Genomic DNA, 15,963 nt, shown 5'->3' on the forward strand with positions numbered 1-15,963 from the left:
TCACTAAGATTAATGTCTAAATGGAATGATTGGATTTTGATGAGAACCGTGTGAAGCTTCGCGCAAAAAGAATAATCTTAAACCAGCTGAAAGGCAGCAGGTGTGCTAAGCTAGGAGAAAATTTCAGTGGAATGAAGAAATAGTTCTGCTTCTAAGGCTTTTGTGGGGTAGGTTGCATGTGTCTTTTATTTACATGAATCAAAAGAAATGTATCTGAATTTTATAATTTATTTTCGTGGTTATTTTGGTTTTTTTATCCTTTGGGGTTTGTTTTTTTTTAAATAGGAAAGCATAGTGGTTTTACAATAATGAGGATATTCTTTGGATTTATTGCTTCTATTGCTTGTAAAGGCGGTACATTTGATTTATGCTTTTTTTATGCTGGTCTGCATGTGCAGTGTGTAATTTTAGTGCTACCTAGAATTTCTCTGTTCTTCTCTGTTAAGCTATATTGTGGGGGAGGAGAGTGCCTTGTGAAGGGAAGTGGTTTTAGCTGTACCTTTTTATTCTGTGGAAAAAGGGTATCAAGTATAATCCATGGTTTTTTACAGGTAGTGATCTCATCCTGACCTCATGGGCTGCTGTCCTGTGTTGTGTGTATACCGTGTAACACCTTTGCAGTGTGGGCAGGGTTTTGCACATCAGTGTAACACCAGCCCTGGGCAGTCTGTGCTGAGGCAGGTGCTGACATTCTGTGGTGCTCCAGTGAGCTGAGCTACCTTGGCTGGGTAGCCATGGACAGGGAGCTGAGAAGTGTGTGTGTGGTAATCTTTGTGAAATTCCTAATATCCATCTGAGTTCTGGACATTCCAGCTGTCCTGGCAGAAGCACATCTGCTAACAGTACAGGGTGCTTTTAGGAAAAACAGATTTGTGTTTGGAAAGTGGACTTTAGTATCTGCTTTGCTATGGAATTTAACAGTTAATATCTTGGCCACTTAGCCCAGACAAGTTATACTGTATAATATCAGTTTCTCTCTAATTGTCTTATTTGTGTTTGGATGAAACCTTGGCCCATCTTACATATTTTATCGTGCAAGTTTGTGAACATGTCTTGTTAATCAGTTCAGTTTACCTTGTTTCTAATAGCCATTTAATAACATAATTATGAGTCTCTGCAGATATTTTCTGTGCAGACTGTATTATTTAGAATACTTAACACATTTATAATAGTGTATGTAATTGAAAGGATTGAGGTCAGCATTGCTCTGTAAATTAGCAACTGCATGGAAAAGTCTTCTGTTTTGAACATGAAATCTCATACTTGTGCTATGCGTTAATGGAATGTAATCTTAAACTATGTCCTGTGCTGATAGATCCTGTCTGTGAGATATTCTGTGAATTCCTTTTGAAATACTGAATTTAGTTGAGTCAAAAGGGGGTTCCATGCCTTACAAATTCAAAGGCAACAGAACAGAAAATAGCAAAGTTGTTTAGAGTTGTTTCTGTCTCCTTTTTCTTGAGCATCATTGTTCTGGTCATACTGGAATACTGGTTTGGCACAACTAGGAATATGTAAGGAATATTTTTTAGAAGAAGTATTTGGAAAATGTGCTTCATCCATTAGGCACAATAGACATTATCTAGTAATTGCTTTTTCTTTTTCCTCCTGAACATAAAGCTACTAATTTTTATCAGATTCTTTCTGTACCATTGTAAAAATAATTCACAGATGTCTTTGTTTTCCTGTGCAGATTTTAAAGCTTTTTTAAAATTTCTTTTTCCCTCACACAGCAATCTTTTGGAGAATTAGGCAGACCTATTTGGCTCCAGATAGCTGAGTCAGCTTACAGGTTCACTTTAGGCTCAATTGCTGGAGGTGAGTAATATTGTGCTTTCTTTTTTTTTTTCCAAGCTTGGGGTACTTTAAAACTGTTTTGCCAGACTACTTGATCTCATGTAAGGTGGATGTCTTGGTTATACATGTGTAAAATTGGATGTTGGAACCATTTTGGTTGTGTTACTCCCTTTCTTTCCTTTTCACTTGGATTCTAGAACCCCTCCACAGTCCTTTGAAACTATGCTAGTAACAAGTTTCCTTAGTGGTATTTCAGATAGGTGTTCTTCATTCTGCACACCTTGTTTTATGTAACAGTGTCATTCATTCTCCTTGAGACTCTTTTCCTCGACCTTCATTATTGTTCTTTCTTACCTCCAACATACCAGAGGTCTTACCAGCTTATATATTCTTTGTGCTTAAATAAATGCTGTAGAAAATCATCACAATAATTACATACTACACCAGCAATGATGTTGCAGAAATAATACTCTGGATGCTTTCTTGCAGCTGTTGGTGCTACTGCAGTGTATCCCATAGACCTGGTGAAAACTCGTATGCAGAATCAGCGCTCCACAGGTTCAGTCGTAGGAGAGTTGATGTATAAAAACAGCTTTGACTGCTTTAAAAAGGTTTTGCGTTTTGAAGGCTTTTTTGGTCTTTACAGAGGTAAGTGAATTAAAATTAAAAAAAATATATAAAGTCAGTAATTTTCTGTCACCCTTTTTTTATTTTAATACCTCAACAGCTGGTTTCCTAAGGGACAATCAGAATACTTGATATCATGTCTAATTTTGCGTTCATTTCTGAGCTCAGTATTTTTCTTCCATTGCACACCCTTCATCATAAACAATTGCTGGGGAAGACTGGGTTTTTTCTTCTTGTTGTTAGTGATTTGCTCCTTGCTGCTTAAGTAACTTGAAGACCTAATTTTTGGGGTGTAAGTGTTGAGGATATAATTGTAATCTCACAAACTGAGGATTGCAACTTTTGGCTGTGGTCAGACATCAGGAGCAAATTATCATCGGAGGAATAAAGATTGGTTTTGCAACAAATATTTTTTTTAAGAGGCAAAAGACAGTAACCTGGAAATGTATCTGTAAAGTGGATGCAAGACCTTGTGCCTCATACTTTTGGAGGCAGTCGGACTTGTTCTATAATTTTATCTTGTGAACAGAAGTTGCATTCTGCTGTTGAATTATGTTGCCCTGTTTTACTTCAAAATATCATCAGTGAAACTCAGAAAATTGTCATTTTGAAAAAGAATAAAACTCTAAGATACAGGTTAAGAATTCAGCTTTTTATCAATTAGGCTGAGTTTTAATCACTTTGGTAAAGTGACTTACACACAGGGTACATGCTTGCCAGCCTTCTGAATAGATACTTAGTTGAATTAACTACTTTTAATTCTAATTTTCCATAACTTTATGAAGTTCACAGTTTTCATGGGGATCAGCAACGTATTTATTAATTGGCACACCTGCTTCTTTAGCTGCAGCAAACTCATGTGATGGCTACAGCATTTTGTTCTGCTTTGTGATGTGTTCTGGCAGTAAAGACACTGGGCAGTGTCCTTTATGGACAGTATCTAAGAAGTTTTTACATGTGAAAGAGCTAAAATGGCTAAAGAGTGTTTTGTGGTCTTTCAGGATTTTGCTCTGCAAGTAAGTAACTAAGGGAAGGAATATGTTGGTGCAAAGTTAATGAAATAGCTGTAGTCTGTGTAAATTATGTCTTACTGGTAAATTGTTTTCTTTTTTTGATGTTAAATCTTTCCTAAAAGGAAATACTTGAGTTACATCTATGAGACTGATTCTACAGTACTGTTTTCTTTCTCTTGCCCCACCCCCACTCTATTTTTGCACAGCAGCATTTAAAATAACTTGTTATTTTATTTTTGTGTCTGACCTTATTCAAGCACTTTGGAATCAAGGATGATTCCATTGATGAGTTAAAAGCAGTGTTTTACACTTGAAAAAAAGTATTCTTTGAAAGAATGTCAGTTTGCTAAAGTTTTTAATAGCCTGTTTAATATTTGTTTTTAAGATTGTTTAGGATAAGAAGTTAATGTAGTTGTTTTGACACTGTTACAGTTAATGGTCAGCGTGATGCTAAGATTTGGACTCAGAGATTTAGGTGGTCTGTTGGAAGTATGTTAAACTAGACAGCAGAAACACTTACAGAGTTTACTGTGGATCTGTTACTGGGTTCTTGTATTCCTGATCTGGATTATCCTAATTGCATTGTAATACCACAATACATCTATACCATAATATAATGGTACAATGTAGTTGTTTCCTCTATTTCAAAAAACAGAACTGAACACAAACTGGAAATGTTATCATTCTAAATAAAAACTTAGATTTTTGGTCAAGAAAATAAAGACACTTATGAGTCTTGGCATCCAGCTTCAGAATTAATAAAGTTTCTTCTCAGGTCCCTAGCCCATGCTGTGTCCCAGGGTCTCTGGCGCACCAAATGTGTGTGCCCAGTGAGTTCAACTACATAAGAAAAGGAAGTGGGGGGATTGCCTTGCAGTGTTTTGTCTGGTGGTTTTGGCTTTTTTAAGTATAGGCATTGCAGAACTGGATTGTCTTTTCATGGTAGATTGGAAATTCAGGCTGGGAGGGCACCATTTCTTTTTGTTACTGTCAACCTTTCTTTGTGTTTAATAGCTACCTTTCCTCAGCATAGTAAGTCTGTAAATGGCACAGAAAGTACTGTGTTGGAAGAACACACTACACTGTGTGTATTAACTGCTGCATTTTCTATTAAGGCACCTTTGTTCTGAACTTCCTTTTAACGAAGTAGTAAAAAAATTCTGCAGAATGAGAACTTCTGGGAATTTTGACTTTTTAGCTATGATTTCTCTGTACTTAACAAATAGTGGAAAGTGGCATTGGTGCAGTTTTGTTGCTGTGGGGTTTTTTTGTTGGTTAATTGGCAAACACTTTTGACAAAATGATATTCCATAACTATGGAATAACATTAGGAAGTGACCATATCCAATAAAAATAACTTTCTTTTAAGTTTTATGATCTATACCTATGCCAAAACGACCGCGGAGAAGATGGGTTTAAAAATAACAGATGCTGTTATGATGTGTTATGTTTGGAAGTTAAGACTGCCATCTACTGATTTTTTTCTTAAACCTATTAGTTCCTAGAAAAGTGCATGTGCGTTTTTCAAATGACAGTTCACTTTCATAGTAGCTATTTTCCAGGAGCCTTGCCAAAATCAGTTTCTGTCCACTAATCCCTCCTCTCAGTAAGATTAAAAAATGCTCATTAGTTATAGGGTTTAAAGAAGTTCATCCTTCCATGTTGAACTGAACAAGAGAAAATCTTCTTACCCGTAGTTGACTCAAGTCTTCAGAAAACCCAGGTTAGTGAGTCAAGTAGAAGTGAGTTCATAATTTATCATAGTCATGTGTCTATCTCACAATTACTATCCCATTTTAAAAAGTGATTGGAAACTTTATGGGAAAATTATGCTAAGGGGCTAAAAACGTCAAACAAACTTTTCTGTAGTAGACATATCCAAGGTTTATGTTTGGTCCTTAAACTTTTTTCCTTCTGTACAGCAATAGCATCAGGCTTGACTTAGTTGAGGAAGGCAGATCTGGTCACACATTTCATTATAATTTTCAACAGAAATTGTAATATACAATTATACTGGTATGATATGCAGTGCTCTAGCAGCATCCCATACTTAAATGCCATCCACCTCAAAGGATAGTCCCTGTGCAGAAAGGCATTTCTGTACAGCACTGATAAAATACTATTTTCTCTATTAGGAAGATAATGTTGCCTTATGATGTCTTTGTTTCTATAGGCTTGTTACCACAGCTGATAGGTGTTGCTCCAGAAAAGGCTATTAAGCTAACTGTACGTATCTTTTTTTTTTCTTTCCTCCCTGGCATCCTTTTGTTTGTTAACATGCACAGGATTTATTTCCTAAAATGTGTGAGAGATGACCAGTTACAAGCATTCTAACATATATGGCTACAGATTTACTTGATATATATTAATAAGGAAGAAGAATAACTTAAAATAGTGTGTAATATATTGTATCTTTATTAGGTTAATGACTTTGTCAGAGACAAATTTACCAAGAAAGATGGTTCCATTCCGTTGCCTGCAGAGATCCTTGCTGGAGGCTGTGTAAGTATCTGTCCTGTATTCCTAGGAAAAATTGATTCTCAGTTGTGTCCAGAATAGTTGGAATGACAGTTAATGGGTGTGCTTTGTCAATTTGAGCAGGAGTGCTCTTTTTTTCTCCCAGTCAAAAGAACTAAAAAAAGTACTGTTTCTGTTTGGAAAGCTTAGCATACTTCTGAATTAAGTTCTCTTAGAAAGTTGTGCTTAAGCAACTTGTTTTGGCCCAGTTTATAACTTTCAGTTTCAGCAGTGGTTTTATGCACAAAGTCTGAAGAAGAGGGTGTCCTGTTCTCTCTTTCCATATGTTCTGCTGGGTTGCCATTCATCATTAGTTTGGGAAGATACAGGTGCTCCTTGAGAATGAATTATAGGCATGATTAAATTTCCTTCAGTGGAGGGATGGAGATGTCTAGAATGGTTTAAGGAAATCTAATTCTTGCTGAAGATTTTAAGAAGGAAAAGAAATACACTCTTCAACTTGCTGTATGTGAAATTTTTACTGTTGTGAAAAGATGGAAAAAATGAACAATATAGCCTTACCTTTCATGTAACATGAAACAAGTGAATTGTCTGTTTAAATAACTTTGTATAAAATGCAGCTATGTTACTCCAGATGCTAATTACATCCCTCATCCAAATACAGTTAAAAAACAAACCATGTTTTTGTTGAAATTGAGGGCTGTAATTCAGTGGATGTTTTAGCAATCTGTAAGTGGTTTGAGTTGATATTGATGCTGGATTTCTTTTGGTTTTGCACGTTGGCTAATTTCATTTGTGGGATTCCCCAACAGTTGTTAACCCTATAATATGTTTAGGGCTTGAGTTGGGTTTCTTTTGTAGCAGAGAGCACTAATGACTTCCAGTTGAGTAGGCTGACAGGCTGGTATAAAACCTCCTTGGCTTACAACAAAACCTGGGGCAGAAAGGTTGTTGACCTCTGCAAACTTTTAATTCAAAGAAACAGCCCTGAAGGGAGGCTGCTTATAGTTCTGCCTGATTGAATTTGGCAGCCTGGTACATGCTTGAGTCTTCACCTGTCAGTGTACAAAGTTTATTTTCTGAGAAATGTGAGAAAGCAGCTCTAATGCGTAGCTAGCAGAAGAGTAACCTTTTTCTGGAAAGCTCAGTAACACAAAGCAAATACAGGTCATCTGTATAGAGAGTAGAATTCATTTGTGGTTGGGTTGTGCTTAAATTCATAATTAAAGTCAAACATCTGATAATTTTATTATTTTGTACTGAAGTATATAATACTACATTCAATCTATATTAGAGCCTTTTTCACTTGCTAGGTACTCCTGTTTCAAAATAATTTCATTGTCTTACTGTAGTGAACATGCAAAAATTGGGGAGAAATTGAGTTTCAGGTAAGCTTTCAGAGATTTAGGTGTTTTTTTGAAGATGACCAGATTTCTAGTCTGTCCATACACAACACCTTCTAGCTGACCGTATGAGCTGGTATTTTCGTCTCCTTTTTCAAGATAATATTAATCTCACTCAATCTGGGAGAATTTTAAACAAAATTATAGAACTGTTGGTCACAGTTTAGCAACCTGAGGGGTGTTTCTTTGAGCTTCCTCTGGATCATCTGATGTCTTACCAGCTGAAGAATTTTTTGTCTCTGCTGCTGCTTAGTTCAATTTTAGCAATTCCACTTCTTCCTGGAAAAGCAGAAGCTTTGTTAGGAAGCCTGTAAGGTTAAGAGTCTGAAAGTATCAGTTGGCTAAGCCAGGGCAATTAGACATTAGTCTCTTTTCATCCTGAGACCTTTTCATTCTCATTTTGACAGCTCTTTTCTGTGTTGACTTGCTTGGAAGTAATGTTGGTTGTCACACTTCTGTTGTTACTGTGTTCTTTTTTTCTAGAAAATATTATGGGATGCAACCAACAATTCCATCCAAGGAAGGGCCACAAGTAGGGGCACAAAAGGCTTTGTGTTTGGGTGATGCTACCTTTCATTTTTCCTTTATTCTCTTCCTTCTCTCTCTGTTAGTACAAAATGATAGGTTAATGTGGGAATGTTTGGATTTTATATATGCCAAAATTATTTTCAGCATTTAAATTTGGATAGCTTGGGGTTTTGTGGCTTTTTGTTACTGTTTGTTACTTAAAACACTTAAGTATTTTGCTAATAGTATACAATAAATATAGGCTAAAATAAAACCATACTTTTTTACCTTGTCATAATATCAGAAGAAATAGCATTATTCCCACATGTAGTTCTCAGAGATGGACTTACTAGTGTCTCTGACCCTCACTGTGTTTAGTGTTGAACTATCTCATCATTAACAGGAATAATGTTGAACTATCTCCTCATTAACAGGAATAATTTTGGATCATGTCTAGTACGGAATTGCTGGTGGATGAGCAAGATGAGCAAGGCATATTTTCAGCTATTTTACAGAGCTTACAGCAGACACCTTTCATACTTTTAAAAGCCTTCCCTCTTGCAAGATATACAAAAGCACATTGTGCGTGCCACAGTCCTCAAACAGCAATCAAAAGAGTTCTTGTGAGGAAGTGGAGGCAGCTTGGGAAAGGTTCCAGCAGACATGGCAAATTCTCCTCTCTGGATGGCAGTGCTGTATCAAAGCTTATGTAAGGCATTACAGTCTTCTAAGACCCACACACAAGGACAGGTGAAACCTTTGATATTAAGACAGTAGTGGTTCAGAGACCCTGTGTAGGCTGGCCAGTGTCCTCAGCTCTGCAGTATCTGGAAGCAGTGCTGTACTGTCCAGCAAAGGGATGGCCCTCCTCCAGAAATGCTGATGCTGAGAGACTGAATCACTTTGGCCAAAATCTTACTGCTCAGGCTCCAATCATTCTCAGCTTCTGTCAGCTTGTGGAGTAAAGCAGTGCTGGCAGTAAGGCGAAACATTGTCATTCTCACAGCAGCTACCAAAGACTTCCTCCCAGGCAGTGCCTGTTCGTGTGGTCAGCTGCCTGTCTGTTGTCTTTCCTTCCTCCCTGCAGGGCAGGGACCTCCCGCAGGCAGCCCGTGCCCTGTGCTCCTCTAAACCTTCCTGCTGCTGCTGGGCAATGTAAATGTCACTGGGAAGTGCAGGGTCTGCTCTGTCAGAGCCCAAATATTCCCAGCTGCTCTCAAGCTGTAGCTGTATTTGAAAACTGCAGAGCAGCTACGTCGGGCAGCTCAGTTACAGCAGTCAGGTCGTACCTGTCAATGAAAGGGCTCTTGTCCCTGATGGATGAAACTGATATCCCATCTTCCTACCTGCCTGAAGTATGCTGGTTTGTTAATCATTAACAGCACTATCCATATTTACACATGTTCAGGGCAAACAATTTCTTTCCCTACTATTACTGTAATTAATTGAATTACATTCTGTTGTAATTCAGTGATTAACCTGCATTCCTGAAGTTTTCAGCTCCCATTAGCTTTGAGTTGCAGGGAGACTGAGTGAGGCTTTGGCAATGCTTTTCTCTATCCCAACAGAGGCCTGGGAGGCAGAGAGCCCATGCCTGATATGGACAGTGCTTCCCAGAGGAGCTGACATGCATGGCCCATGTGAGTACATGGTGAAGGGCAAGGTGCTCTAGGGAGCTGCTTTTCCTCACTTGGGAAGCAGTGCTGAAGCAGACACCTAGTGCTGTGCAAATGATTCCTGGTTACTGTTACACTAGACAGAGATACTGTGAGTTTAGGCTGTAATTCCTATGAGTTATGTGGGAATAAATAGATTCTTCCCATGCTGTGCATGGTGCTTAACGTTTTGAATGGATGAATTGTGTTTTATTAGAGAGATGTTTTTGCTTTATGTTGTAGGAAGAAGGATTATTTGGGGTGCCAGGCAGAAAGGGTCTTGAGAACCTTTGGAGGTGTAGGCAATGCATCCGTTGATAATTAGAGTTTGGGACGTGTGTTTGTGTTTGCACATACGTACACAGAGAGATTCAAATTTACCACTGATTTTGAAGTTTTGATAAACATTGAATCTAAGATTCAGTCCAAATATTTTTGGTATACTTGTAAGAAATAATTTTCCTACATATTTATATTTATGCATATATATATATATATATATATATATATATGCATATATATTATGCATATATATGCATATAGTATGTATATGTACATACACACAAAAATGCATATAGGTGTATCAGGCAAATAGGAATGTGTCAAATATTTTGTTTGAAAAAAATAATGTTAAATGTTAATGGTTTTGTTTAACAAGAACAAAAATACAGACTTACAGACTACTTTTCCTTCAAAACCCTGAAGATACGTTATTTCTTTTGTTATACTTTAAAAAAATAAGTTAGAAGCAGAATTAAACTTTACTACTTTATCTTGACTTCTATTGTGGACATTTAAAACCGGGGAGAAAATGATTGTTTAATGAAAGAGACATTAAGCTCACTCTAGGTTCATGAACCATGTCAGCTTTGCCTAGAGAAAGAAATGCAAGTTCTTTTGATGTTTTTAAACAAGACTGTTTCAAGTAACATCTTATATTAGCTGCTTCTTTGGGACATAGTTGTGGTCCAGGATGTGGTGGTTTCTAAAAGGAAGGAAGGAAGGGCTTGAAGTAGGCCTCTCCCCTTTGGAGCATATGCCTCTCGGGTGGAATTGGAAAGGGCAAGAGGTCTCATGTTGCAGGGTCATTTGTGTATTTCCTTCAGCCTTTGGCATGTCATGGGGCGTTTGCTGTGGGATCTCAAACTACATCTTTTCTCTCATAACCTTTGCTGTCAGATTTAGTTCCTTTATTTGCTCCTTGTAGAGTTATTTTACATGACATTAAGGTTAAGTAGAAGCTTTTATTACTGGTATTTTTGATGTGTATGAATAACCTCCATTCAGAAACAAATTTGTCAACCTTTTTTAAAGTGTCTGTTGCAATTTATGTGTGAAGCAAGGATTTATGAGAGAGCAATCTAGATTTACTGCACCATCTCCAAAAGCAATTCAGGGAGTGCAATGTATACCTCTGTGTGCATATACACTTGCACATGTATTTAACATACAGAGCTGACAGCTGAAGTAAGAGACTTTGAAAAAGAATGATGCTGATTGCTAATGATTTGCACAGGAGCGTGGAGGTTTGTACTGCAAACCTACATGCTTCCAGTTCATTTTTATTTGGAGATCCTTTGTGTCATTCTCCTCTGCATCCTTTTCTGCTGAGTGCTCTTCACCTCCTCAAGGCAGCACTCTCCTCTGCCTCACACATCCTTTGTCACACCTTTTACTTAAATAGAAAACACAGACAAACTAAAAAACCACCCTTGCATTCATTCTTTAAAAAACACACGGTGAAAAAGGGAGTTTTCTTGTGTTACATGTTCTGTATTAAAGTCAAAGCTTGTCCTGCCTGTGCTTGTGATGTGTTGAGGGACCTAACTCATATGTGCCACTCCACTGAATGCAGTGCTCCTCTTTGTGTGAATCAAATCACTGCTGGGCAGAAAAGTTTGCCAAGCTCCAAGTAAAACAGCCAAAGTCAAGGCTTGGGTACGAGGACATACTGCTAATAGGGATTATTTAAGTGGGTATCTAGGTAGTTACAGCTCTTTTGGAGAAAGCTGCCTGTTGGGAAGTCTGTCAGCACTGTAAATACTCAATGTTCAAAGTGTTGATGTAGTTAAAGAGCTTTTTAATGGGGTTTCTACTGATAATATAAGTGTAGGGTTTTCCTTGTATTTTATTTTGCTTAATAACCTGACCACCAAATCATCTTCTAATACTGATGGAGTACATAATTCCATTTTTACTATATAGAATTTGTAACATTGGATTTCTAATTAGTGTTGCTACTAAATTATTAAAATGTGCTGTGTTCAGTGTATTTTGCTTTCTGTATCAAAAGAGGGCTATGGCTGATTTTAACAGAAAGGTAGGCATCTGTGCACCTAGGAGAAGAAAATGTTAATTACAGGAAGATTGAATTCAGGTTAGAAAATAGAAATGTTTACAAATTGGCCTATTTGTGTTTCTGTGGTGAGTGTTGGGCAAATAAGAAGAGTTACTTTGGCTGCTCTGCAGGGTGTGCTAATTTTTAACATTAAAAACAAAAAATGGAATTTCACTTATACATGTAAACAAATAATACATATTTAATAGGTGGGTAGCTGGTATTTGTCTAGAAGGAGTGAATTTCTAGCTTAGTGTTGCAATCTAAAGTTACTTGAATGTTTTGTGTGGTCCATTGTATTATGTAGCGAGAACACACTGCTTAACATTTTATCCACCAAAATTATTTTTAAAAGATACAGGGAAATGGTAAACATTTGAAATTTATTTTATGCTTAATGCAATACAAACAAAAAAAAAATGGTTATCAGAATTTGCCAGATGCAAATTTTATCAATTTTATTTAGATTGGAACTTTGCTTAGCAAGACAGCCATATCATCTTGCATGCATAGGTGTGTATGAACTGGAAAAGGTGAGATGAGAAGTAAAGAGAGTCTAAAGAATGCCTTTGGACATAGGAATGGTGTCAGATAACTGAGTAAACACAGTGCAGTAAGTCCAAGGAACATAGAAGATGGGAATCACTTTGGCTTGTCTGGAAGTTCTTGTGGTCTTCCTGATGATTGCAACAAATGTCCACAAAAACATAGGCTTTGATTTGCTTTCAGAGGGGTGAAGAAGTGAGGGAATAAAATTAAGCTTAACTCTATAGACTCATTATTTGAGTGGGAAGTGGTAAAGACAGTAATTACTACAATGGAAATAATTAATCAAAAGCAGCAGTTGATCTCCTGCTATTTCAGTCAAGGTACTTCAGCAAAGCTGTTGCAGTGATGATTTTCAGTGTCAATATTGAGTGAAGGGAGAAACAGGGTTTGCAGTAAAACGCTGTCAGTCCTCAGCAAAGGCTCAGTGAAGTATGGGCTGTTTGGTCAGTGAAGGTGTTGATGCTTCTTGCCCCCAGCCCATAGATACTGCTGAAGTGCTGGGTCACTCTCAGTAAGAGCTGATGAGGGTTGCAATGCTTTTTTGTCTCTAGGCTAGAATAATTCCGATTGCCAGCTTCTAAACTGTGCATCAGGGCTAATCTCACATTTATTCTGCCTGCTGATGCAGAGAGGAAGATTGTGCTGTATGCAGAAAGGATTAGTGTTCATCAGTTGTCAATCAGTTAGCAGAGAGCACCATGCAGGTTCTTCAGGAGATGCCGTATCAGACTAGTGGCTTGACTTCACCACATCCCGTATGCACAGCCCCCTCCCAACCCCCCAGCATCACAAAAAGAGTTTATTGCTTGGGCAGTTTAGAAGTGGTAAAAAGTTTTAACTGCATATGTTCTGCCTCTGTTTACTTCACTAAAATTTGATGGGTTGGAGGAATCGATCAGAATTAAGAGGAGCTTTTATATTGTGCAAGGAATGCTTTCTAGAGTTGGCTGTATTCAAGCAGTTATATGCCACAATTTTTAAGGAACTGGGTTTAATATTTAAATTTAAAAAGGTGGCTTAGGAAGAGGGGAGCATAACAAGCTTAGTAAAATATAGCTGGATTGTGATGAACCACAAACTTCTTCAGAAGTAAATGGTAGTACCTACAGCAAACCCGGAAGAAATCTAAACATGTCATTCTAAAGAGGTTGAAAAACTCTGAAACTGAACTGTCAGATTGAATCTCTCTCAAACCTGGGACACAGTTCTTTAAAAGTCTTTGGCTAAAGTGCAGAGTCAGAAGCAGCTTTACAACGCTACTGCCAGGAAGTTTGCAAGACAGTCCTTCAACACTGCCAACAGAGTATTTCCTTCAAGTAAAATCTGTCATGCCCAGCTCAAAGATACGACTCCTGTTTCTATCTAGTATCATATTTTGAAATATTAGTCTTCCTATTTAAATTTCATATTTTGTTTCCACTTAGGACTATTACAGGCTGCTAAACAAAACTCCAAACACCTTTTCTAATAATTTAAAATTACACTATTAAATGCAAATTTACCTTTTAAACAGCATCACTTCTAAATGCAAATAGCATGTCTACACATTGGTGATGGATTATTATTGAATAAACATAAGGTCTTTAAGTGTATTTGATGCTCTAGTAGCACAAGTGTAATGATTATTTTAGTTTAGTATTTCCTGTAATATCTGATAGACTTTTAAACACAGCAGTGACTTCTAGAAAGTGATGTTGAGGAGAAAAGCAGAGATGAACTGAATTAATTCACCTCAGGGGGCTATAAAAATATATATGTAAAAATCTATTTTTACAAATCCATGGTTTCTGATCCAGGTCTTTTGACTCCAGACAGGTGCTTTATTAAATCTCTCTCATATATTTTTACATGAGAAAATCAGCCAATGCAGTGAGAAGTGAAGGCATTCATCACCTTGCAAAAGTCAGTATGTCACCACATGCTCTAGCAATGCAATTTACTTTCTTTTTCTTTGGGTTTGCAGGCAGGAGGTTCCCAGGTCATCTTCACTAATCCTCTGGAGATTGTAAAGATTCGGTTGCAGGTAGCAGGAGAAATTACTACAGGACCCAGAGTCAGTGCCCTCTCTGTTATAAAAGATTTAGGCTTTCTTGGTCTTTATAAGGTATGTACTTCTGCTTTGAGTGCCTTCATCATTTTATGTTAAACTTCTATACTGTTGAAACAAAAACTATTAAAAACAAAGACATCTTTTGAATTTAAAACCAATCTCTTCCTGCAGGGCAGCCCCACAGTGGAAAACTGAAGAAAACTCACTTCTATATTAATGGCAGTGGGATACAAAAAAATACTCCCCCATTCTATCCTTTGGGCTTTTATGCCAAGCTACAGGGAGCCCTGTATTGCAGACCTGCTGGCTTCTGGCACTGCTCATTTCATTTGGTGGGGTTTTGTGAAAAGTTTCTTTAGCTTTCCCTGTGCATTTTTTCTTACATTTATTTTGAATCTCTGTATCTCTATTGTTATCTTTGCAGCAGGATATTCTCTTTGTCTTAATAATTTGATGGCAGTGAAACAGTAGTGAAGTTTAGTAGGATTCAGATTTTTAAGAAGTTAAGTGGTGGGATTTGTCAATAAATTCCACTGAAAAAAGCCTGTTCTGTATGGTACTTCAGCAAAATGCTAGTCAACAGATTCCTTCCCTGCAGGTATACTTACTGCCATCATTACAGATCAGGTGTAATGGAGCAGAAGCTATTAGTTTCCTTAAACAAGGAAGAGTGTTTCTTCCTGTATCTTCTGCCAGTGCAAGGGGTAATACGTAAATTCAGCAGTTATATTAGCTGTGCACTTACAAAACATTGCTTTATGTGATTTGCCCATAGACCTGCAATAATACTATAAAAATGTGCACATTTACTTTTAGAGCTGAAGATTTTGTTTTGAATTTGGTAGATGAGATTCGTGACCATTGTGTTTCCTTATTAAACAGTACCCTATTTGCAGTGCTTTTTTCTCTTTTTGCTAATCTTCCAGTGCAGCTTCTTTGGTGAGGTCTTATAATGCTCACTGGTGTTCTTAGTAGTGCTTTTGTGTTTGGTGGAATAAAGGCTGGCAGGGACTGCCTTACTGTTTCCCTAGTTGTCAGAAAGACAAAAGGACTGATCTCTGTCACTTCTTTCATTGCCTTTGGAATCATAGTGTGTAAAAAGTATTTATCCTATGTACTGATGTCAGGATTGATGTAATGTATAAGTTACCAAAATTATACATGAACCTTGAATCTTCCTCATTCCAGACACTTAGTTTAGATATGCTTTATTCTTATTTTCAAGTTCTCTGTATCATCTATTTCCTGAGACATTTTATTTTCTGCGTTTTTTATGTAGTAGGTCAAATGACTTTGTACTTTCAGGGCTCAGGCTGCTTGCTGGATATCAATTTTAGCCTTATTTACAGAATTTATTTACATTATGTCTCTTTTCTCTGTGTCAGGGTGCCAAAGCATGTTTCCTCAGAGACATTCCCTTTTCTGCAATCTACTTTCCGGTTTATGCTCATAGTAAAATGATGTTTGCTGATGAAAGTGGCCATGTGGGAGGGCTTAATCTCCTTGCAGCTGGAGCCATTGCAGGTAATTTTGCAGAATGTTTCCT

General features: G+C 37.3%; 1 protein-coding gene across 1 annotated transcript in view; it reads left to right on the top strand.

Annotated features, from left to right (window-relative positions):
• SLC25A12 (solute carrier family 25 member 12) overlaps positions 1 to 15,963 on the top strand; it is a 45,283-nt gene that overhangs the window by 25,559 nt on the left and 3,761 nt on the right. The window contains exons 10-15 of the mRNA XM_036386380.2: positions 1,734 to 1,818; positions 2,287 to 2,445; positions 5,611 to 5,663; positions 5,859 to 5,939; positions 14,331 to 14,471; positions 15,803 to 15,941. Coding sequence (XP_036242273.1) covers positions 1,734 to 1,818; positions 2,287 to 2,445; positions 5,611 to 5,663; positions 5,859 to 5,939; positions 14,331 to 14,471; positions 15,803 to 15,941 — 658 coding nt within the window. The remainder of the gene's footprint in view (positions 1 to 1,733; positions 1,819 to 2,286; positions 2,446 to 5,610; positions 5,664 to 5,858; positions 5,940 to 14,330; positions 14,472 to 15,802; positions 15,942 to 15,963) is intronic.

This window comes from Molothrus ater, chromosome 7, assembly GCF_012460135.2.
Source record: "Molothrus ater isolate BHLD 08-10-18 breed brown headed cowbird chromosome 7, BPBGC_Mater_1.1, whole genome shotgun sequence".
NCBI lineage: Eukaryota > Metazoa > Chordata > Aves > Passeriformes > Icteridae > Molothrus > Molothrus ater.